The sequence below is a fragment of the Vipera ursinii genome, assembly GCF_947247035.1.
Source record: "Vipera ursinii genome assembly, chromosome: 2".
In the NCBI taxonomy this organism is placed as follows: domain Eukaryota; kingdom Metazoa; phylum Chordata; class Lepidosauria; order Squamata; family Viperidae; genus Vipera; species Vipera ursinii.
Window position 1 is genome coordinate 25,251,209 of NC_139513.1, and position 27,488 is coordinate 25,278,696.

Sequence of the window (27,488 nt, forward strand, 5' to 3'; positions counted from 1 at the left end):
CCATACTCCCAATTACCAGTAATTGTTTTCCTTATCAATTAAAAAGCCATAAATGCTTTAGCCCAGCTGTCTGGACCGGGTGCCTTCCATAAATATCGGGACTACAGATCCATGAATAGGCTCAGGCAACATTTTGGCTGGGATTTCTGGAAGTCAGAATTCCAGAAAGAAAGTCCAGTTTAATTCAAGTGAGCACTTTGGAGCTCTCTTCCAAACCAGCGGTCCCCAACCTTTGCAGCTTGGCTGGGGGGTGGGGATGGGGGGGAGAGGGCCCCGCTACTTGTGCGGCCTGGTTCCAAACAGGCCACGGCCCAGAGATTGGGGACCCCTGCTCTAAACGATCTGCATGGGTGTTATATAGATGTCATAGCCAAGCGATACTATTTCTGTCCCAAATTTCCTCTGAAAACATTCAGCAGAGTTTGCTGAAATGACAGAAGTAAACCCCGGAGCGTAGCGCACGGTATGAAAAACCAGACTTACGTATGCTACAATTGTTTTACTTGATTACTCCTAACCATCAACCAAGAAAATCAGAGATTAGAAACGTTTTCATCTCAGTACAGGAAAGGGGTCCTAAAACAGAAAAAGGAAAGAAAAACCACTTGCTTTAGACAAAAACAAATGGGTGGGGGTGGGGGAAGAGGATGAGAGCAAAATCAAGAGAGGCATATGGTGTCGAACAGTTACCCCAAAAGCAATAAAGCAAATGAACGTCTGAAGGAAACATGAGAGTAAAGCAAATGATACTGGCCGGGAAGCGTAGGCAGGTGGGATGAGAAAAAAAACGGGGTTACAGAGACCGTTTACTAATACATTGTCCATCTATATTAACCCTCTGATTTGGTGTTTCAAAGAGTCTTGCAGATGTGCAGAATCACGGGACGTTTTCAGTCATTCCGAACTCTTCCCAACACCAGGCTTCCAGTCCTCTGTGGGCACCTCTTCGGGAAGCAAGCCATGGATGGATTCTTCCAGCTAGTCATCTGGAACATGAATCTGAGGTAGGATTTGGGGAAAGTACAGCAGCTGGATAAAACAACAATTCACAACCTCAGCAACTGGGAAGACAACCCTCCATTTTCATCATAGCCTTACAGACTTCACTGGCCCTCAGGACTCAAAAGAGTTGGCTTTGCTTAAGGACCATCCCATCTATATAGCCCAGGCCTAAAATTCTCCCTGATGGACAGTTTCACTTTCCGCGGCCTCAGGCAGCAAACAAACGACTCGCCTATCTTCCCAAGCAATCTCTCTCAAAACCCGAGCTTCTTCAGGTTTCTCCAAAGCTTTTTTCCCATCTCTCTTTTCCGCAAGTCTAGGGGACATCATGTTCCAGTGATAAATCCTAGAGGTTAACGTTGCAACCGCCAGGAGGCTCTTCCTCCTACTGCGTTTCTGTGCTTTCTCATCACAATCCTAACCTGCTCTTCTCGAGATTAAGTTCATGTTCTGCTTCGTTTTCCCCTGACACTCGTACCAATCCAAAAATCTCTTTAGAGTATCCTTGTTCCTTTCCTTTTTACAGCACAACGTGCTTTTATCAACATCCTCCTCCTCAATAGGCTCTTCATGTCACTGGTAATTCTGAAACAAAAGTTACGCAGCTGACCCAGGATCAATGCCTCTGAAACAGCTTCTAATTTTCTTGAGAAAAAAAAAGGCTGGCACTTCTGAACTCTGACTTCTTTCCATCATCCCTCGACTATCCACAAATGTGTTCCCTCATTCCCGTATCTGGATTCTTCTGGAACTATCTATTACCAAATTACCTCCCTACATTACTCCTTTTGGCCTTCCCAACCCAATTGCACCGATTTTCCCCCCCTTCATTCCCTTGGTACAGCAGATCCCACTTCCCTGCATCCAGAACAAGCCACTCTGACCAATTTATCAAGACCTCTCAAGGTTAAAGCACCAAACCCCAAGTGTACCTGGTGGACTGGGAGTCATTAAACCAACACTCCCAATAGCCACAGGAGAGTCAAGTGTTTCCATTCTCTAGCTAATGCTGGAAAAGAAAATCCAGATATTTCTCAGTGCAGGTAACATCTCTCCAAACTAAACAGCTAGGATTCCAAGAACCAAGAAAAAAATAGGGAGGGTTTTTCTCCATGTAGCCCCCCCTCCCCCAGTGTATCAAGGATGCAATATTAAGATAGTCTCTAGATATTCAGGTACTACAGTACCATCTAATTATGATATTCACTAAAATTGGCCAGCACAAGGCCTTGGATATTTAAGTTCTTTAAGGTAAGTCAATAAAGCTTTTGCTCCACATTCAAGAGGCTTAAAACTGCTCATTTTTCAGGGCCCCGTGCAGATTTCTACAGCATTTACTAAAGTCTCAGTCAGGCATATTAAGGTCTGGAGGTCAGTCTTCAGCATTTGTTAAAGCTTCATTATCCAGAGTTTCAAAAAATAAAAATAAAAAAAAGGATTGTGAGGGGAGAGAATTGGTCTATCCAAGGCAAGGCTACCAATCTACAACATAAACTGAGCAGTAAATAAAGCTTTTTCCCCAACCTTGGGGCACATTTATACCTACAGTATCAACTAAATGTGAAATAAAGTCATCCACGTGGACTCTAAATTAGGATCCTCATCACCAATGGACGTGGTTATTATTGTCTTCTTGACAGAACTTTTTTTCATGTGCTGGTGACAGCCATACCTCTCCACCAAGACTTTTGTGTGAGCTTCCCATTGTCCTAGACATCTCCCAAAACATTCCTTTCTCCCACCATGTTCATAGCATTGGATCCTGTTGCAAGAGCTGAACAAGTTCTGGAGTCTCCACAACCTCAGAACATCCCAATGCCCTTCTCTTGCAGGGATTCTCGACTGTTCCGTACTGGAGAACCCCTGTCTTCACACTTCACTTCAAGTAAATGTTCCTTAGGGGACTCCTTAACGTGGCACCTTTGATGCTTGAGCAGGTTGGCTCGGCGGGTGAACCCCTTCCCACAACTGGAACACCGGAAGGGCTTGGTCCCAAAGTGAGTCCGCTGATGGATGATGACTTCCAAGGTGGTGCTGAAGCTGCGCCCACACTCACTGCACTTGTAGGGCCTCTTGCCCAGGTGACTGCGCTGATGCTTGAAGAGCTGGGAAGTCTGGCTAAAGTGCTCAGGGCAATTGGGGCATTTGTAGGGCTTCTCCCCTGTGTGGATACGCTGATGCCTTTCCAAGTGGGAGCTCCAGGCAAAGCTTTTGGAGCAATACTGGCACTTGTGGTTCTTCTCCATGGCATGACCGCGCTGATGAGCTAAGAAAGCAGAACTGTCCCCAAAGCATTTGTCGCAATCTGCACATTTATAAGGCCGGGCATGAGAGTGAGTCTTGTTGTGATGAAGGAGGTGGACCTTCTGGGCAAATTTCTCCCCACAGATGGGGCAGGGGAACGGGCGCTCCCCAGTGTGCACCCGACGGTGGCGCTCAAGATGGGAGGCCCACACAAACCCTTTCCCACATTCTTCGCAGAGATGGGTGCGCTCACGGTGGTGCCCCCGCTGGTGCCGCATCAGTGTCTGCCGACTGCGGTAGACCTTGCCACAGTCCTCACAGCCCAGGTGGGTCTTCTTGTGTTCCTCCAGCTCAGAGATCTGAGCAAAGCTTCTCCAGCAGGCAGGGCAGTTGTAAGGGCGCTCACCCATGTGGTTACGCCGGTGCTTGGCCAAATGGGCACTCTGGCTGTACGACTCCCCACATTCAGGGCACTTGAAAGGCCTCTCCCCCGTATGGACCCGCCGGTGCCTCTCCAGATGGGAAGCCCAGATGAAGCATTTCCCACAGTCCAAGCACTTATGGGGCTTCTCTGCGGTGTGGCCCTTCTGATGGTTCTCCAGGGCTGAGCTCTGGGCAAAGCGTTTCCCGCACTCAGGACACTTGAAGGGTTTTTCGATCAGCTGGGCGCAGCTGTGCTGCAAGAGGTGGAAGTTCTGGCTATAGGCTTCCCCACAGTTGAGGCATTTGAAGGGCTTCTCTCCCGTGTGCATCCTCCGATGGCGCTCTAGGTGGGAGCTCCATATAAAGCATTTCCCACAGTCGGTACACTGGAACGGCTTCTCCCGAGCGGCGTTGGCTTCGCTCCGCTGGCGGCCTCTGCCGGCAGAATGAAGGGTCCTCGTGCAATCCGAGCAGCGCCTCTCGAGGCTTTTTTTCAAGGCGTGTCCACGCTGGGTTGCTTTGTCTTTCTTCACCACTGGAATGATCTTTGGCTGCTTCGGAGTTTCCCGTCTCGCTAAGGGCTTGACCCTTCTGGGCGCACTTTGAGAAGTACCAGGCCGCAGTTCCTCCATGCCTTCAGGTTCTTCTTCGTCCTCCTCTTCCTCCTCCTCATGGTTACTGTTGTTTAGCAATTGATTAGCTGCTAAGACAAAGGCAAGCAATTAAACTCCTGGCCAACATCACACCCAGCCCATCTTATTCCAACTCCTTTAATTTGGCGTTTCATCACTGAAACAACCAAATTCCCGGCAAATGTCATAAGTGTCACTTCATTTTTTAAAGTTGTTTAACATTTGTCTTATTTGCTCTGTTTCTTTATAAGCAACTTCACTACTTATGAAAGGAATTCACAGATCTAAAACTTAACCAGTCACAATATTTAAAATAAGCCTATAGAAGACTTTTACTTCCCCACCCACCCACCCAGCAACCATTTGTAATTTACAAAAGCAAAATAATTTTATTTTCATTTTTGCTGATCATGTACTGATTTAATAGTGCTTTAGGAGCAGCAACCAAAAAGGAAAAGGGGCTATATAAATGTTTTAAATAAACAAACTAAATAAATTTGGCCAGTGTCTTGGCAGTCTTCCCCAACCTGATGCTCTTCAGATGAATTAGACCACAATTTCTATCATATACTTTAGGAATTCTCCCGAACTGGCAAATGTATTACTGCGGTTATAGCCTAGTGCACCAGGGGGCGCTAAAGTGGAGGCGGTTACTATAAGAATAAGCACCATTCCAATGTTATGCTGGGCCAACTAGCTTATTCCCTAATTACAATAGCTACCGCTTACAGATTACAATGACAATTATATTCTGCCTCTCATACTTATACTTTCACCCACTCTTTTATCCCTTTTCACTGCATCTGGAATGTTTTTCCTGGACCCTCTGAGTAAAAGTAAAATTTCCACCATCCCCAATCGATTCCCATCAAGCAGCAGATACACCAAACAGAGTAAGAGAATCAAGGTCCACGTTGATTCAAGGTCCACTCTAAGGCTAAAGGAATTTTTTTAAAAAATCTTGAAACCAGGTGGCCAACATGGGGTTTGCAAGGAGGAAAAGAATTGGGAGAAATAAACTGAGAAGGAAATAGGGTTGGGCAAACTCCAAGAATGAATGCTTAAACCTAAGGGGTGGGCAAATATGGCCCTGTCACAACCTGTAGGCTTCATGCTGGCTGGCAAAGGAATTCTGGGAGTTGAAGTCCACAGGTTTTTAAAAAGAGGCCACAGTTGTCCACCCCTGCTTAATATGGAGGACAAAAGGTGGGGGGGGCAAGCCCAAAAGGTGATTTACGATAAAAGCGGAAAAAGTAAAGAGGCTCCTGGAGAAAGACAGGTAAAAGACACAAGGAAGGAAGATGGAAGTGCAGGGCACAGGGCAAGTGACTTCAGTCTGCCCTAATGAGGGCATCCATCTTGGGACATAAGCGTAGCTAACACAGAACTGGAGTAGCAAGCAGCTAATAGGATGCAGGAAAGTTAAAAGCCCAGACAGAAAACCAAGAAGTAGCCTCTCCAAAAAAAGGGAACCCCTCAGCTCTCCCACCTGTCCTACTTCTCATCTTCTTTCTTTCACTGACCAGGGATACTAACCAGGATCAGTAAGCAGCTGGAAGATTGCTTCCTGGGCAGCTATTCTCGCTCTCCTGCTCTCTGCCATCCAATGAGGCTTTATTCTCCTCTCTCCTGCAGGAAGGCAGCCAGAGAAAGACTGAAGGGCCTTTAGGCCTGGGAATGGCTATTTATCTAGTAGGTGGAGCCCACCTGGTGTGTGTGGTTTTTTTTTTAAAAAAAAGCATCTCCCACAGAGGAAATGGGAGGAGTCAAAACTCAGAGAGGGAGGAAGGATAGTTAAAGGTAAAGGTTCCCCCGCACATGCGTGCTAGTCGTTTCCGACTCTAGGGGCCGGTGCTCATCTCTGTTTCAAAGCCGAAGAGCCAGCGCTTGACCGAGGACGTCTCCGTGGTCATGTGGCCGGCATGACTAGACGCCAAAGGCACACAGAACGCTGTTACCTTCCCACCAGAGTGGTCCCTATTTTTCTACTTGCTTTTTCACGTGCTTTCCAACTGCTAGGTTGGCAGAAGCTGGGACGAGTAACAGGCGCTCACTCTGTTACGCGGCACTCGGGATTCGACCCGCCAAACTGCCGACCTTCTGATGGACAAGCTCAGCGTCCTAACCTACTGAGCCACCGTGTCCCTGGGAGGAAGGATACAGGGGTGGAATGGAAGAGCTTTGGAGTAGCCTGTCCCACCTGGACAAGTTTTTCAAAGCTTCTATGGCTTTTTTCAAAGGACATCTGAGAGGATCCCAAGAATTTAAACTCTGTTTTTTGATGTCTGTGGGGGGGGGAGGGAATCAAGACCTTTGCATTGCACATCTAAAGCAGAATATTATCCTGGCTCCGGAATTCTGGGAGTTAAAATCCACAGGCCTTAAAATAAGCCATAGTTGCCCACTCCTGGTCTAAAGGAAAAGTAGCCTGACTTTTCGGAAATGAGGGGTCCTTGGTGCTCTCTGAACTTGCTTGTTTTCTTGCAAACGTTTCATTATCCCAACCAGGTAACATCAGTGCTAGTTTTCAGAAATGAGCCCAGCATTCAACTACAATGAGAAACTCGCTTTCATACTATGGGACAAGGTTGAAAGTGACACAACAAAAAAAAATGAAGCAGGTGTATAAGCAGAGAGTACAAAAAAGCCAGGAATCTTGTCTAAAAGATCCGTTCAGGGAGATGTATAAGAAGGAGAGGAGTCCTTAAGGAAACAAAAGGGGGAAAAATTCACCTCAATCAGACAAAGGATGTTGGGCTGTTAATAAGTGAGTGAATGAGGGGTTAGGGTTAGTGAGTGGTCAGAACCCAGCTTGTGGGTTCAATGTTAATTGAGTAAATCATGGTTTCTTTTCACCATGAATGAATCTGCCATATACAGATCTTACTTTGTAGGCTCTTTTAAAAAAAAAATAGACCAAGTTCACAGCAACAGTTTTACGCAGTGGTTTTTTGTTTTTTGATCTCAAAGCGAGTTCCTAAACCTGTAAGCCAGCTTTCATCCTCATTTCACGTAGGATACTTTGGCCTAGTTTTTGATTCCCTCATATCAGTGTTAACATTTTCCCCTTTCTAAAAGACAGTTCTACCCTATTTTGTAAGGTCTGCTTACAAAATGCTAAGGAAATTAGGTTTGAAAGAGTTTGAGTTAAAATTATTTTTGATTTCTAACAAATATGCAATTTCTTAGCCCTTTTGAATGCTTGAGTAGAAAGGTGGGGTATAAACCGAACAAATATAGAAACCAGTAGTATGGGATTTCAATTCCATCTTCGTTTTGGCTAAACATCAAGTACAGTTGCTAGCCCAAACATTGTTTGTTTGAAAGTTACTTCCAAATAAAGGAGGTGGAATCTAAACTGTAAAGACAGGAAGATGATGATGGTGATGATAAAGTTGGAAGGGACCTTGGAGGACATCTAGTCCAACCCCTTGCTCAGGCAGGAAACCCTATACCATTTCAGACAAAGTTTTTCTTAAAAACTTCCAGTGTTGGAGCATTCACAACTTCTGGAGGCAGGTTGTTCCACTGGTTAATTGTTCTAACTGTCATGAGATTCTCCTTAGTTCTAGGTTGCTTCTCTCTTTGGTTAGTTTCTATCCATTGCTTCTTGTCTTGCCTTCAGGTGCTTTGGAGAATAGCTTTACTCCCTCTTCTTTGTGGCAACCCCTGAGATATTGAAACACTGCTATCATGTCACCCCTAGTCCTTCTCTTCATTAAACTAGACCACAGGTCTGCAACCCGCGGCTCCAGAGCCGCATGCGGCTCTTTCAGCCGTCTCCAGTGGCTCCCAGTCCTCTGCCATGTGCAGTCCAAAAAAAAAAAAGTGGGACTAAAAAAGTTCAACCAATCAATTCAAATATGCAGGGTAGGTGCATATCTCGCCTTGGCTCCACTCTTCAGTCAAACCCTGTTCTGCATGTATGCGCATGTGCACACATTTTTTGCGGCTCCCAGTTTTTCCTTTTGTGAGGGAAACGGTTCCGAGTGGCTCTTTCACTGTTTCAGGTTGCTGACCCCTGAACTAGACATACCCTATTCCAGCAACCATTCTTAATATGTTTTAGCCTCCAGTCCCTAATCATCTTTGTTGCTCTTCTCTGTACTCTTTCTAGAGTCTCAACATCTTTTTTACATCGTGGTGACCAAAACTGGATGCAGTATTCCAAGTGTGGCCTTACCAAGGCGTTGTAAAGTGGTATTAACACTTCATGTGATCTTGATTCTATTCCTCTGTTAATGCAGCCTAGCACTGTATTGGCTTTTTTTTGGCAGCTGCAACACACTGCTGGCTCATATTTAAGTGACTGTCCACTAGGACTCCAAGATCCCTCTCACAGTTACTTCTATTGAGCAAGGTACCACCTATACTGTACCTGTGCATTTGATTTTTCTTGCCTAAATATAGAACCTTGCTTTTTTCACCATTGAATTTCATTTTGTTAGATAGCGTCCAATGTTCAAGTCTGTCCAGATCTTTCAGTATCTTAAGCTTATCTTCAGGAGTGTTGGCTATTCCTGCCAGTTGGGTGTCGTCTGCAAATTTGATGAGTGCCCCATCTATCTCCTCATCCAAATCCTTGATGAAGATGATGAAGAGTACTGGGCCCAGAACAGAGCCCTGGGGCACCCCACTACACACTTCCTTCCATGTAGATGCAGTTCCATTGAGGACCACACGCTGAGTACGGCCAGTCAGCCAGCTACGAATCCATCTGCGGGTGATGCTGTCTAACCCACATTTTTCTATCTTGTCAAGTAGTAGGTTGTGGTCTACTTTATCAAATGCCTTACTGAAGTTCAAGTAAATTATATCCACAGCATTCCTCTGGTCCACTAATTTTGTCACCTGGTCAAAGAATGCAATAAGATTTGTGTGGCATGATCTGTTTTTGACAAACCCATGTTGGCTTTTGGTGATAACTTTGTTTGCCTCTAGGTGTTCGCTGATTTGTTGTTTATTTTTCCCAGAATCTTCCCAGGTATTGAGGTCAGACTGATAGGTCTGTAGTTTCCTCAATCCATTTTTGTTCCTTTTCTGAAGAAAGGAACTACATCAGCTCTTTTCCAGTCCTCTGGTAGTTCCCCAGTGTTCCAGGATCTTTATTACTTGATTACTTGGGTGAATTGTTCAAACCTATATGAACTATAGCATCCAATTTGCATTCATGTAGATCTTGCAAGAAATTTTTGTACAGTCTGAAATTTCAATCAAATGTTCCAGTATTTGCAGATGTGAGTCTTGCACAAAACAGGATTAGAAGTTTCCAGGGCTTTGAGTGAGATTGTGTGATTGCAATCCAGAAAAATGTCTTGATCTCTTTAAAATGAGATTTAGATGGAATTGAATGAAGGGAACCAAGATCCATTTGGCTTTTGGAACAACTCAACTCTGGAAATGACCAGGTAGGGGATGGGCTGAACTGCAAACAATTAAGCTCCTCAACCTCCTTTCTTTCTAGTAAAAAAACTGACAATTGCAGCTATAGAAGCTAGAATCTTGCATTTGGAATGAAGGAACACAACCATATATGGTTAACTACACATAGCTATTCAAGGAGACCACTTTTAGACTTCAGCAAGGCACTCGACAAAGTAGACCACAACCTACTTCTTGGAAAGCTAAAAAAAATGGGATAGACAGCATCACTATCAGATGGATTTTTAACTGGCTGACAAACTGTACTCAACAAGTAGTCCTTAATGGTACTATGTCTACGTAGAGGGAAGTAAGCAATGGGGTACCACAAGGTTCTGTCCTAGGCCCAGTACTCTTCAACATCTTCATAAATGACTTAGATGAAGGAACAGAAGGGGAACTTATCAAATTTGCAGATGATACTAAGCTGGCAGAATAGCCAACACCCTAGATGACAGGCTCAAGATCCAGATGGATCTTGACGGATTTGAACACTGGGCCCTATCTAACAAAATGAAACTGGGTGAAACCAAGCTTAATAACAGTAACTGTGAGAGGGATCTTGGAGTCTTAGTGGAGAATCAATTGAATATGAGCTAATAGTGTGCTGCGGCAGCCAAAAAAGCCAATGCAATCCTAAATTGCATTAACAGAGGGATTCAATCAAGATCATGTGAGATACTAACACCACTCTATAAAGCCTTGAATACTGCATCCAGTTTTGGTCTCCACACTAAAGATGTTGAGACTCTAGAAAAAGTGCAGAGAAGAACAACAAAGATGATTAGGGGACTGGAGGCTAAAACATATGAAGAACAGTTACAGGAACTGGCATGACTAGTCTAGTGAAAAGAAGGACTAGGGGAGACATGATTGCAGTGTTCCAATATTTGAGGAGCTGTCACAGAGAGGAGGGGATCAACCTATTTTCCAAAGCACCTGAAGGCAAGACAAGGAATAACGGATGGAAGTTGATCAAGGAGAGATTCAGCCTAGAGGAGCGGTGTCAAACTACCAGCCCACAGGCTGGACACGTCACAAGGAAATCGCACCCACCCCATTGCCAGCAATGGGGAAAAAGCTCCGATACGTCACATGATGTAATGTGACGTCACAAGTTTGACATGTCTGGCCTAGAGATAAGGAGAAACTTTCTGACAGTGAGAACAATCAACCAGTGGAACAGTTTCCCTTCAGATGTGGGAGTTGTGGGAGTTTCATCACTGGAAGCTTTCAAGAACCGGTCAGAAATGGTGTAGGGTTGGACTAGATGACCTACAAGGTTCCTTACAACTCTGTTATTCTGCTTCTGATTTATTTACTAACTGCAGATTATGCTGAAGAGACAGGATTATGAGGCAGGACCAGAACCTGCTAGTAAGATTCAGGGAACTTACTGAACTGTGCACCTTCATTAGAAAAGTTAAAGTAGCACGTTCTGAATCAATGAAGTGGTCCACTTTTTCCCTAATTCACAGTCAACTTTTCTATTCTGTTCTTGCCGCCTTCTCATTGAAATGAGCAAAGAGCAGTCAATATGGAGTTCCATACAGTATACAGACACACACTATTGTTGCCAACGCCACAGCCTCACACAACTTGTTTGCTATTGCCAAATTCATTTGGCACAAGGAGGCATCAGATATGTCCTCCAACAGGGCATCTAAGAATGCTGGTATTCATAGACATCTGATACAAATTACAGGGACAAAACAGACCTTGTGACCTCAAGATGGACATTCTAACCTTTCCTACTTGCATCCTGACATAACGACAGAAGTCCACGGCACGGATCACAGCAAATATTTCATCATTCCTTAGCCAGCACGATCACATCTGAAGACCAACACAAGTGAAGGAAGATGATTTAAGTGGGGGAATGAAAGGACTACTAGATGTAAAGAGCTAACAAGCTCCAATCTGAATCAGGAAAGGTACAAATTGTTTACTCTTCCTACACTATCCCCAAACAAACCAAATCAATAATGCAGAGGCAATGCACACATTTTGGACTTGGATTTCTGGCTCAACAAGTCTGAGAACTGCTTGGAGTAAAGCCTATTCAGCATGTCTCTCCTAAGATGCAATAATGTACACAATGCTTTATGCATCCAAAAAAAGTGCCCAAATACTGGGCAAAGCCTAAAACAAGACTGGAAAAAAAATCTGTCCAAAAATCACTCCAAAATGTAGCTCTCTGATAACTGTCCAATTAAACCTTACTGTGCTGATGCTTAATAAGTCTGATATTGTTTGGATCTGGGAATGTACATGTTCCAACCAATGACTATACCCAAGATCATAAAAGGTGATCCAGGACATAAATGGTTTATCTCTCCCCCTACTCATAAGTCCACTAAATGGGCAGAACACAACTCCCATCACTCAAAGCATTCCTATTTAGAACACTGAGTTGAATAAAATCAGTGTGCTTCTTAAACATATCTAAGAGAGACACATTGTGGTAGTTCCCTGCGGATGGGCTCCAGCACAAGTCCAAAAGCTCGGAAGACTAAACCTCTGGTCCCAGTGACTGACACAGACTAGGTCCTGCAACATTATCTTGGGACATGTATATTTGCCTTCATGTCTAAGAAAGCTTAAGAACTTCAATACAGCACTTGAATGTATTACTTTGATAGTTATGGGATCAACTACTACTTTTCCAACTGCAAAAGAGATGGAGATGATCTCTTACATCAATAGTCTCCAAATTTTCCAGCTCGGCAGACTAGTGGAGGTGGGAGAAGGGATGGTTTTGTGCACGCACATGTGCCACTTTCACAAGTGCAGCTTCATGTATACGCAAACATCCACCACTTCCGCATTCTGGTCCCAAACGGGCTATGGCCAAGATGTTGGGGACTTGTTTTACATCACATTCTCAGTATAAGAAGTCACACTCCCTTCTGCACAATCTTGAAGCAAATGAAGCAACATTCAGCCTGAAGCATTCTGAAACACAGATGGGTCTTGGGGCCAGGAACAATTTGTATGTTAAAAGCTATGTTAACCTTCAACACAAGTGTTAGGGCCTCTACCAAATCTCAAACAATTTCTAAAGGTAAAGGTAAGGTAAAGGTTTCCCCGCACATGCATGCTAGTCGTTTCCGACTCCAGGGGCCGGTGCTCATCTCCATTTCAAAGCCGAAGAGCCAGCACTTGTCCGAGGACGTCTCTGTGGTCATGTGGCCGGCATGACTAGACGCCAAAGGCGCACGGAACACTGTTACCTTCCCAACGTAGTGGTCCCTATTTTTCTACTTGCATTTTTACGTGCTTTCGAACTGCTAGGTTGGCAGAAGCTGGGACGAGTAACAGGCGCTCACTCTGCTACGCGGCACTCGGGATTCGACCCGCCAAACTGCCGACCATCTGATCGACAAGCTCAGCGTCCTAACCCACTGAGCCACCGCGTCCCTTCTAAACCATTTCTACTCATCCCTTTTATTCTTGTAACATCCTTATGAGACTAAACTGAGAAATATGCAATATTGCCCAGTTCACTTTATATTGAGTGGAGATCTGGAGATGGTGGGGGAGAGGTGAGAGAGATTGTATTATTTAAATATTTCCTTAGGGAGACCCATACCCCTTTTTTTATCTTAAGTAGAGTGAAAAGACTCAGCCCTTTCCTCACGTCTCATCAGTTAAATGCTACTGATGGCAGATAGCGAGACTGTCTTTATTAGACCTATGAAATCAAATACAAAAAAAATGAGCAAACGGTGACTCCAAAATAGAAGAAAAAGGAAGGTGTATACTTACCAAGAGACATTAGGGTCTCATAGCTTTCTTGCATAACATCTCGATATAGAGCCTTCTGACGCTGGTCTAGATACACCCATGGCTCCATGATACAAATAGTCTTCTCAGAGGCTTACCAGCACCTGTCAAAAACAAATTAAATGCAGTGAATTTCACTGAAGTAGACTTCCCTTACTTTGAGCCCTCCCGATGTATTTTGCAGCCCAGTTGTATTTTTTCGCATCTTTGATCCAGTCTCTCATTCTTGTATCTGATCGGATCAGTGTTAACAAAATACTGTATTCCACAAGCATAAAGCATATTTTGTCTGACGGTGCAAAAGCTTCCAGCTTGTTTGGTTAAAACAAAAAAACAAAGGGGAACAACAATGTACTGCAGTAGCCACTTAAAACAGTGACAGCAGAGGGATTTACAGAAGCAGAAATTGCCTCTCCGTGCCAATGAAACTCACAACCATAAATACACAGAGAAAGAGAGCTTCCTCTTACACCAAAAGCAGAATTTCCCATACAAGGCCCCAGGGCAAGAGCCCAACTGAAGTGCTTTTCACGCATCAGACTCTTGTAGGCATCTGGGGACCAGGCCGCTACTTTTGGTTTCCATGGCTTCCAGTTTCAATACAGAAAAGGTTTCACAGGCCTTTAAGGACTTTTGCATTATAGGTTTACATTGATTCCATAACTGTGTTTCCTCTCCCAGAAAGAGACTCTGGATGTTATCCTTCCAAGGACAGACAGATGGACCGACGTGTGTGTGTGTGTGTGTGTGTGTGTGTGTGTGTGTGTGTGTGTGTGTGTGTGTGTTTGCAAAAGCAGGATCTGCCAGACTTTTCCAAAAGGGGGGAAGCTTCCTCAATCCTTTCAACTACTCCAAGCAGTTTTTCTTAGTGTAGTGGTTAAGGCATTAAGTTACAAACGAAGAGACCATGAGTTCGTCCTACCTTAGATACAATGTCAGCTGGGCCAGTCCCTCTCAGCCCTAGAAGGAAGACAGGGGATGGGGGGGGGAACTATTTCTAAAAAAATAATGCCAAACTGCAGATTTAAAAAAAATATATTTATCATAGCTTTCCTTTTCCAGCTTGGCTTATTTCATCTCAGAGGCAGCTTTAAAAAATACTTTTTTCATTTAAATCTACCTAAGTGTCCAGTAGCAACAGAATCTTTACTTCCCTCCAGGAAGAAAAGGTGCTCCACTAACAATATATGTAAAACTGATGGCTATTTTGAACTACCCTTCCGTCCTTGCAGATTCCTGCAGCCCCCTGCAGCAGAGGCTGGCTATGTGAGTCTTTTTAGCAAACAGCCTGTCCAGCTGCAGTCAGCAGGTTCCTAAGAAAATGCCGTGCTCTGAACTTACAATTGTCTCATACCTAAGTTCATTCCCAGCACCGCAGCAAGTCCTGATCCAACGCTAAATAATGGGTAACTCGGCTTGCCCAGTTTGATGTGCTCTGAATCAGGTTGGAAAGAGACAAAATCTACACCAGCATTCTGACTTTGAAATTTTATGTCTGGTTCTTTTATAATCCTCTTGGTACTGAACAGATCTGCCTTTGTATCATAAGCTACTGTGAGAAAACATGTAGTTTTGTAAAGGAGCTCAACGTACATTTAAAAAGAAATTCATTCATTCAGCCCTGGAAGGAAATTTTAAGCCATTTCTGCATGATCTTGCCCAGATCTCTTCAGAGATCAGCTGTACTTAACCTCCAGATAAACACACACAGAAATGCAACCTCCTCGCAAGGCTTCTTTTATTATTTAAACACAAAAGGTTTTTTTCCAAGGACCACACCTCACTGTGTAAGTGTAACTGTACCATTTCATCAACAAATCAAATGTACACAACAGCATCAATAATCATTCCAGGTCCATTTATTTGAATTGATGAGCCACCCAGGAGATTCAGGTGGCAAGATGCAATATCTTGATAAAAGGAGTTGGACATCCCCAGAAGTGGCAGGAAGATAACGAGAGAGAAAATAAATGCAATTATCTTTCCTCTTCCGATTGCTATTCCTGTAGTTCAAAAACTGGCCAATGCTGGGGTTTTTTAAAAAAAAAATCACACTAAATAACAAATAACAAAATAACCCATGCTCCTGAATACACATTTAAATATACCACCTGCTCCTTAATCAATAGGCGACTAGAAGACCGATGCCCCGAAAATTAATTAGGGGTGTAGGGCACTGCAACATTTGATGACCCCATCCGGGAGCAGCAAATTGGACCCCAAATCTGATCGGCCTACTACGCCTAAAAGCTCTTTGAATCCGGTACTTTAAACGTGGAGGGGGGGACCGCAGCGGCAATGCAATGCAGTAAGGGGAGAAAAAGATATCTCCCTACTAAGTGTACAACTCCCCACCTCGAGGACCCATGTCATACACACCCCCTCCCGCCCTCACTCCCATCCCGCCGCCCCCTGCAGCCCAAGAGCGTCCCACCACCGATACTCAATTGGGGATCTCTTCTTTCCAAACCCCTCCCCCCAAAAAAAGGCACTGGGTTTTATTTCGATCAATGACTTCCCTCCCATTCCACACACACACACACACACACACACACACACACAAAACGCGAGGCGAGGGGCATCGGGGCCAATCCCTGCAAAATAAAAAATAAAAAATCCTCCAGGCCCGGATGCCCATTTGGCCCCACCCGCTCCTCCAGGATTTGGCTTTAATCACCTGAGATCAGCCTGCGGTGCGGCTCCAGCAAGTATGCAGGTGGGGCGGGGAGGGGGGAGTCCCTCTATTGCGGGGGGGGGGGGGAAGGATCGGCGGCGGACACAGCAGCAACCGCTTAAGATTAATCCGGATGTGCAGCGGCGACTGAGTCGGGGGAAACTCCGCCTTCTGTAGCGGGGCTGCCGAGCGGCGGCCACGGCCGAGAAAGGAGCAGCTTCCCCTTCTGAACAGGAAGAGGAGCCCTCTGGCGGGCACAGCCCACATCGGAGACCCCCGAAAGACGAGTCCCCCCCCCCGTCGGGGGTCTGGAAGGGACGGAAGCCCGGACCCGCATGAATTGGGTGGGATTGGGTATTACGGCCAGATACCTTTGAACCCTCAAATCCATCAAATACTGGATGCGTGCAAATAAATAATAATAATAATAATAATAATAATAATAATAATAATAATAATAATAATAAGAAGAAGAAGAAGAAGAAGAAGAAGAAGAAGAAGAAGAAGAAGAAGAAGAAGAAGAAGAAGAAGAAGAAGAAGAATTTAATTTAATTTATTAATATTTCTATACCGCCCTTCTCCCGAAGGACTCAGGGCGGTGTACAGGGCAAGAATAAAACACAAAGTTACAAAAATTAAAAAGTAATTAAATACATGCCCATAAAAACAGTTAGTACATTAATAAAAACCCCAATAAAATAATAATAAAAACCCCACCAATCCGCCCTCAGGCCAGGCTGGCTTGTTCGAACAGGTATGTTTTCAGATCGCGGCGAAAGGAGCGAAGATCGGGCGCCGTCCGGAGCTCAACCGGTAACTGGTTCCATAGCTCCGGGGCGCCCACAGAGAAAGATCTCCCCCTGGGGGCCACCAGTTGACATTCTCTGACCGGAGGCACCCTGAGGAGTCCCTCTCTGTGGGAACGCACAGGGCAGAGGGAAGTTGACGCCGGCAGCAGGTGTTCCCTAAGGTACTCCGGACCCCTGCCATGTAGGGCTTTAAACACCATTACTAGTACCTTGAATCTCACCCGGAAGACAACTGGCAACCAATGCAGCTCACGGAGCAGAGGTGTGACATGGGAGTATCGGGAAACTCCCAACACAACTCTCGCGGCTGCATTCTGTGCCAGTTGGAGCTTCCGGGTGGTCCTCAAGGGCAGCCCCATGTAGAGAAGAAGAAGAAGAAGAAGAAGAAGAAGAAGAAGAAGAAGAAGAAGAAGAAGAAGAAGAAGAAGAAGAAGAAGAAGAAGAAGAAGAAGAAGAAGAAGAAGAAGAAGAAGAAGAAGAAGAAGAAGAAGAAGAAGTTGGAAGGGACCTTGGAGTTCATCTAGTCCAACCCCCTGCTCAGGCAGGAAACCCTATACCATTTCAGACAAATGGCTGTCCAGTCTCTTCTTAAAAACTTCCAGTGTTGGAGCATTCACCACTTCTGGAGGCAGGTTGTTCCATTGGTTAATTGTTCTCACTGTCAGGAAGTTTCTCCTTAGTTCTAGGTTGCTTCTCTCCTTGACTAGTTTCCATCCGTTGCTTCTTGTCCTGCTTTCAGGTGCTTTGGAGAATAGCTTGACTCCCTCTTCTTTGTGGCAGCCCCTGAGATATTGGAACACTGCTATCATGTCACCCCTCACCCTTCTCTTCATTAAACTACACATACCCAATTCCAGCAACCGTTCCCTATATGTTTTAGCCTCCAGTCCCCCAATCATCTTTGTTGCTCTTCTGTGTACTCTTTCTAGAGTCTCGACATCTTTTTTACATCGTGGTGACCAAAACTGGATGCAGTATTCCAGGTGTGGCCTTACCAAGGCATTGTAAAGTGGTATTAGTACTTCACATGATCTTGATTCTATCCCTCTGTTAATGCAGCCTAGCACTGTGTTGGCTTTTTTGGCAGCTGCAGCACACTGCTGGCTCATATTTAAGTGATTGTCCACTAGGACTCCGAGATCCCTCTCACAGTTACTACTATCGAGCAAGGTACCACCTATACTATACCTGTGCATTTGATTTTTCCTGCCTAAATGCAGAACCTTACTTTTTTACCATTGAATTTCATTTTCACAATTGAATTGCTTGCATCCTCCTCTGATTCCTCCTAGTTTCGGCATGTAACGCTTTCCAGGCTAAAATGTGGTTGCTTTGGGGTCCGGCGGGTTCAGCCAGTTCAGCCTTTGCGAATCTGCATCCTTTCTTGGCAGTAAATGACACTGAGGTCAGCAGAATTGCTTGTTAGGCATACTGTACAGACAGGGTGACAATTATTACAACAAAGGACTTTCCGCGTCCCTATTGTGCTAGACTCCGCTGCTGGACTGGGACTGCGGAACCAACCACCTCCATGTCCACAGATGAACTGCACAAGGTTGTGTGTTCTTTGAACCCAAAGGCCTGCCAAGTATACATAAAAGATCAGCAGGTGCAAATATATCTAAATTTTATCCCATGGATGCGGTTTCCAAAAGACATAAAAAGTCAGGGGCGCACAGTGGTGTCAGCCTCATACCCCATGTGCACCATGCCCACCCAAAGGATAAGGCATACAGAGGTGCCCCTTTGGATGAGTGCAAGAACCAGTCTCCACAGGGAGGAGGTAAAACCCCAACATGGTGACCACAGTGATGCATTCAAGGCCCTGTCCCTTTTTAAAATGTGTTGCTATCTTAATATTTTTTGACAGACACCTTTTGATGAGAATCCTTATACAGGTAGCCTTCAGCTTATGACTAGTCGCTTAGCAACTGTTTCAGGTTATGCCCACCTGGGGATTTACAACCAGGATTTGAAGTTCTGACAGTCAGACCTCCTCTGTGATCACACACCCAAGCTTTGGGTGCATGGCTGCATTTATGACCGTGTTTAATAAGTTTTTCATTTTCAGTTTTGGCAAAACCACACTCGTAGCAAGCCTTTGGTTTGTTTGATGAGTGCCACAGCTGCTTTGCGAATGCCCGGTTTGCTTCGTGATTGCCACAAAAAAAGGATCCATTAAGGTCATACGTTGACACTACCTATAAAGCAGAATTCCTGATTGTGTAGAGTGGCAGTTCTTAAACGGGTATTTACCTGCAGGAAAAAACAGGATGATGGATGATTTATCCTGAGGGTAATGGAGCAATATAATTACTGGTTTATGAGTTGAGGATCCAGTTGCAACTGCCACTGCCAATGTGCTGGTGTATAACAACTGCATCTGGACATTTTTGTGATGATAACGACATGACTTAAAGACTGGAGAAAGATAATCTGGACAACAGTTTAAGAAACACTGAAAAGACAGATTTAGAGGGCTGTGGATGTTCTCTGTTTTAAGTGTGTTGCAAGACACTGTTACCTATTTTACCAGAAAATGTTTTGGCAATTGCAAACTATTAAAAAAAGATACATCCAGTCAATTGCCTGCTTGAATATTACAGTGCTTCTGCAAATTCAGTAATATAAGGGAGAGAAATTCAGATCTAAAAAATATAAGTTGTCAATTTACAGGCTTCTTTTACTGCTTAACGATGGAGCCCTTTTTTCATTTATCTGGAATTAGCCAGTGTAATAAAAGTTGTTTAGGTTAGGTATATTAAACCCAAATTCAAGTGCTCCCTTCACCTGGAAATCACTGGAACTCTCAGTCCAGCCTACCTCACAGGGTTGTTGTGGGGACCAAAATGGAAGAATCCCCCTCCTACTTGTAACACTTTATATAGCAAATTCACACAAATCTTGCAATAATAATGTCTTTATTACTTTTATGGAATGCAGGGTTTTAAAAAAATTAAAACCCAATTTTATTTCCCTCAGTCTTCATGGTTCCTTTTATGTAACCTTCACCTTCTCATAACTCTTTTTATCAAGTTGGGTGAGTGCATCCTACCATTTTTCAGTCTGCAGCATGCCTATCTATCATCTATCTCCAGTCTACAACACAGTCCTTTCAACAGCTCCATGAAGGCTCCACACCCATTTGCACCACTCAGGTGACCTTGAAGACACAGGTAAACCTCCAGGTAGCCTCAAGAACTCTCTAAAAGAACGCAAATGACCATAAACCCTTCCATTCCCCACCATCCTTGCCAGAGCTGAAGAAGCTCCATGGATGGGAAGTGAAACATCTTCAAAGAAAAAACAAGAAAGTCCAGTTTATTTATTTATTTATTTATTTTATTGCATTTATATACCGCCCTTTCCCTGAGGACTCAGGGCGGTTTACAGGGAATTAAAAATCAACCATACAAAAGTTAAAAAACCAATTTAAAAAAGATTAAACCATATTACCCTGTACGATTAAAAACCCCAATTAAAATAAATTTCTCCTCAGCCTGGGCCCGAGAGCTCAAAGAGCCAGGTCTTCAGGCCCCGGCAGAATGATCGAAGGTCGGGGGCAGTCCTCAGCTCCACTGGCAGCTGGTTCCAAGTTGCCTCTTGATGTAGCAAGATGCGCTTTTCTGCCAGTAAACGATGGAACTGGAGTAGTAATAGCCAAGAGAGTGATAAAAGACTTGAAACAGTGGTGAAAAGGAGAAAGAGATGTCAGAACAGAAATCGGGCTCCATGTAAACTGACTGTGGTCAGGAAAAGGAACATTTGCAAAGACACCTGAATTGATGGTATTTCTGCCTCTCTAGCACAATCAGTAGTTAAAACAGAACATATATTCCCCACCACCACAACCCCAGTTGACAAAACTGAACTGCTGCTTTCATAGGATTTTTTATTTTTTATTTATTTTAATTCCATTTATATCCCGCCCTTCTCCGAAGACTCAGGGCGGCTTACAAGCTTAGCAATAGCCTTCATTCTATGTATATGCCTGCTTATTAGGGCTTTCACACACACCCCAAGCGGCATTATTACAAAGTCAGCTTAATTGCCCCCAACAATCTGGGTCCTCATTTTACCTACCTCGGAAGGATGGAAGGCTGAGTCAACCTTGAACCTGGTGGGACTCAAGCCTGCACTAATTGCAGGCAGCTGGTGTTACTTAAGGAGGCATTAGCCCACTGCTCCACCAAGGCTCCAACAAAACCATATTGTGGTTTAAAGCGATTGGTCCAGTTTGCATAATATTCAAAATCAATGGCAGGATTCCCACAGCACACCAAACCACGAACAGCTCAGCTGGTTTTAATCTGAATGCTAATTGAAAGTTAATTCCTGTGCAATATTGTATATTAAGGCCCAAATGTGCAGACTTGTAAAATTTCAATCACAACTAAGGGTAACTACATATGTTTGATGGAGTCCTTTCAGGAAGATGAAAGAAATCTGTTGGAGGAAAAATATTAGAATGGGAATGAATGGCAAGGGGGAAAAAATCAATTCCCCAGATTTCCCTATATAATATTAGGTTTTTTTTACAGATCAGTTTGTTTTCTACTTAGTTTTCTTTGTTCAGCAAATGGTGGCTTCCATGCTGACTCCAAAAGACAGGAAATATAAAACAGTAGAAAAATAATGATGAAGTGGTCTTCCAACTTCACCCTTTTATGACTTGTGGACTTCAACTCCCAGAATTCCTCAGCCAGCATCATAAAAGGGCCAAGTTTGAGGACCCCATCTTAAGGCTTTCATGGGAATGGCTGTGCCTTAGTAAGATATTCATATAGCCATCCAAAGCATCAGACTGATCCTTTGAATTGGGCATGAATGTGGGATCTTCTACTTGCAAATCATGTATTGTGTTATCAATGTTTCTTCATTTTTTGCTCTCAGGACACTTTCCCATTTTTAAAAAATTATGGAGAACCCCCCAAACCTTTCTTGAATGCATTATATTTATCAATATTTACAGTATTGAAATTTAAAATGATGCATTTGTAGTCATGCAATCATGAAAAAAATCATATTAAACCCATTAGATATTTTCATTAATATTTTTCATAAAAAATCTATAACAAACAAAAATACTAAGTAGGGCACATTTTTTTTTGAAAAAGTTGCGAATATCTTCAATATTTGGCAAATAACTTTGATTTCACAGACCTGAGCATGGGGGACCTCCAGGGTCCTTGTACCACACTTTTAGAAACAATGATATACACTTCATGAGATGGCCCGTGAAGAAGGGGATGAACTTAGAATGTAATGCTTATGAGAAAAGAAAATGACATGCATGGGCTGCATCTCTATTGTAATAATTTTGCATTTTGTTTCTTCCATGGTAACAGATTACCAAGAATCTGCCACCAGATTTTACCCTAAAGCCTGCTGAAAGAGAAAGGCTATATATAGCCAAATTATGTCAAGTAGGTGGTAGACTTGAAATACAATGTCTACTGAGATTAAGACAAATTAATAACTTGTGATGTACAATAGAAATAAGCCTCTTATTTCTATATATACTTAAACATTTAGTAAGACCTACACATATACCTAATGTGCCTTTGGGAAGAAACAATGATTTTAAAGCACAGGAAAGAAATAATATTCAGATATATCCGATTTGTAAACAGCTTCTTGTAAAACTTTGGGACAGCTAAGAGCAGTACATTATTATTATTATTATTATTATTATTATTATTATTATTATTATTGTTATTGTTGATGATGATTATTTATTATTATTATTATTATTATTATTATTATTATTATTATTAATTATTATTATTTAAAAAAGTTGAAAGGGACCTTGGAGGTCCTCTAGTCCAACCCCCTGCTTGGGCAAGAAACCCTAAACCATTTCAGACAAATGGCTGTCCAGTCTCTTCTTAAAAACTTGCAAGTGTTGGAGCATTCACCACTTCTGGAGGCAGGTTATTGCACTGATTAATTGTTCTGTCAGGAAGTTTCTCCTGTTCTAGGTTGCTTCTCTCCTTGATTAGTTTACATCCGTTGCTTTTTCTCCTGTGTTCAGGTGCTTTGGAGAATAGCTTGACTCCCTCTTCTTTGTGGCAGCCCCTGAGATACTGGAACACTGCTATCATGTCTCCCCTCGTCCTTCTCTTCATTAAACTAGACATACCCAATTCCAGCAACCGTTCTTAATATTTTAGCCTCCAGACCTCTAATCATCTTTGTTGCTCTTCTCTGTGCCCTTTCTAGAGTCTCAACATCTTTTTTTTACATCGTGGTGACCACTCGTGATGTACAGCCCTAGTTTCAGTCTCGCCCCAATTTATTCCCTCCAGACGTGTTGGGAAGACAATTCTTATCCTCTACCCCAGTCCCGTATTGTGTGCCTAGCAAATTAGAAATTATTGCCATAGCAACTGCATTTAGACTTATATACTGCCTCGTAGTGCTTTACAGCCTTCTCTTAAGTCAGGGGTCTTCAAACTTGGCCCTTTGATGACTTGTGGACTTCAACTCCCAGAATTCCTCAGCCAGCCACGCTGGCTGAGGAATTCTGGGAGCTGAAGTCCACAAGTCATCAAAGGGCCAAGTTTGAAGACCTCTGTCTTAAGTGGTTTTACAGAGTCAGCATATTGCCCAGAACAATCTGCTCATTTTAACCGACCTCGGAAGGATGGAAGGCTGAGTCAACCTTGAGCCGGTGAGAATCGGCTGCCGGCAGAAGTAGCCTGCAGTATTGCATTCTAACCACTGCGCAAACACGGCTCTAATCCCGCACAGCTGGAGGGCCTGGGCCGGAAGGAAAGGACGGTAATTTAGCATCAGAACCAAATCCTTAAGGGCAGCGCCCGCCTCTCTTGCGACAGCACAAATTACTGTGATCGTGACGGCTGGAGAACTTTTCACCTGCAGGACGGAGATTGCAACTCTCTCCGCGGATGCCACGAAAAAATGGCCGAGCGCGAAAACCCACGGAGCTCGGATTCCTAGAAAGGTCCGGAAATGGAGGAGGAAACAGGCTGTCTTCCTGTCCTTTCCTTTTTTCTTTCCCCGGCTCTCCATTTCCCTAAAAAGACACTGCTTGCCTTACGGAGGGGGAGTGGAGGGTGGCGAGGGGACTTGATTTCATAGGCCGGTGGTCTCTTCACACCCGGCTGAGCCGGAGGGAGGCAAAGACTTCTGGAGAGGTAGCCCTCCACAGCCTTGCTCTGCTTCGGAGCCAGGACGGGCTCGGGTCGTTCAGGCAAGTGCCGGTCCCGGCTGCAGTTCAGAAAGGGACATAGAAAATAAAGAATATACCATTTGTCTAAAATGGCATAGGGCGCGGGTCTTCAAACTTGGCCCTTTTTATGTCTTGTGGACTTCATCTCCCAGAATTCCTCAGCCAGCATGCCTGGCTGAGGAATTCTGGGAGTTGAAGTCCACAAGTCATAAAAGGGCCAAGTTTGAAGACCCCTGGCATAGGGTTTCCTGCCTGAGCAAGGAATTGGACTAGAAGACCTCCGAGGTCCCGTTCAATTCTGTTATCCTGTTAAGAAACTACACTCCCTCCCTACAAACCATTTCAAGGTGCTTTATACTGTAAACTCAAAAACTCCACGCTCCTCGCCAATGCATACCAATCTTGCAGCAGACTGCTATACAAATGTATACAGTTGCTCTGCTGGTCAATTCAAATAAGTAGTAGCAGAGCGCTTCATTGTCTGCTGTCTGAACAGAAGCCAGCAGAAAACAAGCTCCAGATTTACTGTATGCAGAGAAGATAAGAGTCACCTTATAGGGAGATGACTCGTGTAAAAATGTAATAAATAATATAAACTACAGGCCTATCAGCCTGACTTCAACACCTGGGAAGATTCTGGAAAAGATAAGCGATGAATCAGTGAACACCTAGAGCCAAACAAAGTCACATCTAAAAGCCAACATGGATTTGTCAAAAATGCAGATCAGGCCAGACAAACCTTATTGCTTTCTTTGACCAGATGACAAAATTAGTGGACCAGAGGAATGCTGTGGATAAAATTTACTTGGACTTTAGTAAGGCATTTGATAAAGTAGACCATAACCTACTACTTGATAAAATAGAAAAATGTGGGTTAGACAGCATCACCACTAGATGGATTTGTACCTAGCTGACTGGCCATATGACTCAGCGTGTGGTCCTCAATGGAACTGCATCTACATAGAAGGAAGTATGTAGTGGGGTGCCCCAGGGATCTGTTCTGGGCCCAGTGCGCTTCAACATCTTCATCAATGGTTTGAATATTGGGCACTATCTAACTAAATGAAATCCAATGGTGAAAAAAACTAATGTTCTATATTTAGGGAAGAAAAACCAAATGCACAGGTACAGTATAGGTCAGGAGTGTCAAACTGCCAGCCTGTGGGCCGGATGCATCAAGCGGAAGCTGAGCCCAATTGTCGGGAATGGCAAGACAGTCCTGATACTTTGTGCGATGTCACGTGACGACGCGAGTTCGACATGTCTGGTATAGGTGGTACCTTGTTCATTAGTAGTAACTGTGAGAGGGATATTGGAGTCCTAGTGGACAATCAATTAAATATGAGCCAGCAGTGTGCTGCAGCTGTCAAAAAAGCCAACATGGTGCTAGGCTGCATTAACAGGGATAGAATCAAGATCATGTGAAGTGTTAATACCACTTTATAATGCCTTGGTAATGCCACACTTGGAATACTGCATCCAGTTTTGGTCACCACAATGTAAAAAGATGTTGAGACTCTAGAAAGAGTACAGAGAAGAGCAACAATGATTAGGGACTGGAGGCTAAAACATAAAAAATGATTGTTGGAATTGGGTAGGTCTAGTTTAATGAGAAGGACTAGGGGTGATATGATAGCAATGTTCCAATATCTCAGGGGTTGCCACAAAGAAGAGGAAGTCAAGGTATTCTCCAAAGCACCTGAAGGCAAGACAAGAAGCAATGGATAGAAACTAACCAAAGAGTGAAGCAACCTAGAACTAAGGAGAAATTCCTAACAGTGACAACAATTAATCAGTGGAACAACCTGCTTCCAGAAATTGTGAATGCTCCAACACTGGAGGTTTTTAAGAAGAGACTGGACAGCCATTTGTCTGAAATGGTATAGGGTTTCCTGACTGAGCAGGGGGTTGGACTAGATGACCTCCAAGGTTGCTTCCAACTCTATTACCGGTACTATTACTACTACTACTACTATTATTATTATTATTATTATTATTATTATTATTATTATTATTATGCAAATGAGGGCCCCATGTTAAAAGACAGCTGTAGACATGTTGAGCTGTTTGGGGCTATCAAGAGGAATGGTGTGCTGAACCAACCCCTTGTTTAACCTGTCCATTATGATGGAAGGCAAACCCCTATTCAGAAGCTGTGCTGAGGAGTGCACTACCTGTTTTCTTCAACTTGGTGGCTTCCATGTGAATTGGTACTGGAACATCCAAAATTGCCAGCACAGCCATGGCAGAACATTTTAAAGACCTTAGAGTCCCAGAACCAATTTTTGTTCTGATTTGTACTCTCTTGTCAACATAAACATCTCTTTTGGGTTTTGTGTATTGAAAACTCAATGGCCCAGTAAATAGGAATGTGGGGGTAGATATCAAAATACTGCAAAAATGTTTGGGATCATAATCTGACATTCTTATTTGAAGGATCTGGCTGTCCAGTGAGCTTCATGTCTGAACAGGGATTTAGAACCATTCGTCTATGCTCTTTTTGAGATGATGAAATTGCCAAAAGGGTTTAGGTAAGAATGCGGCTGATTTAGGAATGACTGGTTATTTGTACATCTTTCCCTGTGCCGTGGTTGTAACAGCTATACAGATATTTTGAACAAAGAGTTCACATTTCTACCCAAAAACATGGCTATTGTACAGTGTGTGCATTTTATGCTAATTAAAAACAGGATTTTGCTGGCAGCTGCAGGAAAACAGATGGGAATAAAAATACAAGAGTCAACAGAGTTCATCACAAATTAGATATTGGAATAGGTTGAAAAGAACCACCCTGTTGTTCCAACTGAGATAACTCAATAGGCTAGCCGCTAAGCAGAGACTATAAGTGGCCACAAAGCCCTGGTGTCACTGTACAAAAGAGACTAGGCAAAGAATTCATGAACAATTACAGCAGCCAAGTTTTCATAAAGCAGTGAAGTCTTGAAAGGCTTCCACTGCTTCCCTTCACACTGGGAAAGAGTAGAAACAGTACTTTAGCCAGCACCTCTCACACAAAAGCTTCCTTCCCTATGACTAAAGTGCCCTCTCCTTGTCATGAGTAGCCAGGAAAAGGGAAGAAAAGTGGCAATGGACAGTAACTCCTTTGTGCCATCCCTTCTGAGTAGATATGCACAAGACTGTGCTGTAACAAGCTACTCCAAGAATTCGTGACATCCAAACTTAAAAGTCAGCTTCTGATACATTAAAAATAGCAGGCTAAACTGGCGTGGAAGTTGCCTCTTGGGCAGCATGTGGGTTTTTGGTGCACAGATGTGCAACCACTTCACAACTGCTTAGAGAGC

At 43.7% G+C, this 27,488-nt stretch overlaps 1 protein-coding gene across 2 annotated transcripts; it reads right to left on the bottom strand.

Moving 5' to 3' along the window:
* Positions 1–484: 484 nt before the first annotated feature.
* LOC310635294 (uncharacterized protein) lies at positions 485–16,295 on the bottom strand. 2 transcript variants are annotated; one of them, XM_083354084.1, is made up of 3 exons: positions 16,186–16,295; positions 13,491–13,612; positions 485–4,369 (listed from the first exon to the last, which is right to left on the bottom strand). In XM_083354084.1, exons 2-3 carry the CDS (start codon positions 13,576–13,578, stop codon positions 2,805–2,807), a joined length of 1,653 nt encoding a protein of 550 aa, XP_083210210.1. In that variant the 5' UTR covers positions 13,579–13,612; positions 16,186–16,295; the 3' UTR covers positions 485–2,804. The 2 variants fall into 2 exon arrangements, with proteins under 2 accessions (XP_083210210.1, XP_083210209.1); XM_083354083.1 differs by having other exon boundaries at positions 485–4,372.
* Positions 16,296–27,488: the final 11,193 nt, after the last annotated feature.

Coding starts and splice junctions, on each gene's coding strand:
- LOC310635294 (XM_083354083.1), bottom strand. CDS start 13,578: ATGGAGCCATGGGTGTATCTAGACCAGCGTCAGAAGGCTCTATATCGA. Junction 4,373..13,490: donor TGAGACCCTAATGTCTCTTG/GTAAGTATACAC, acceptor CCTTTGTCTTAG/CAGCTAATCAATTGCTAAAC.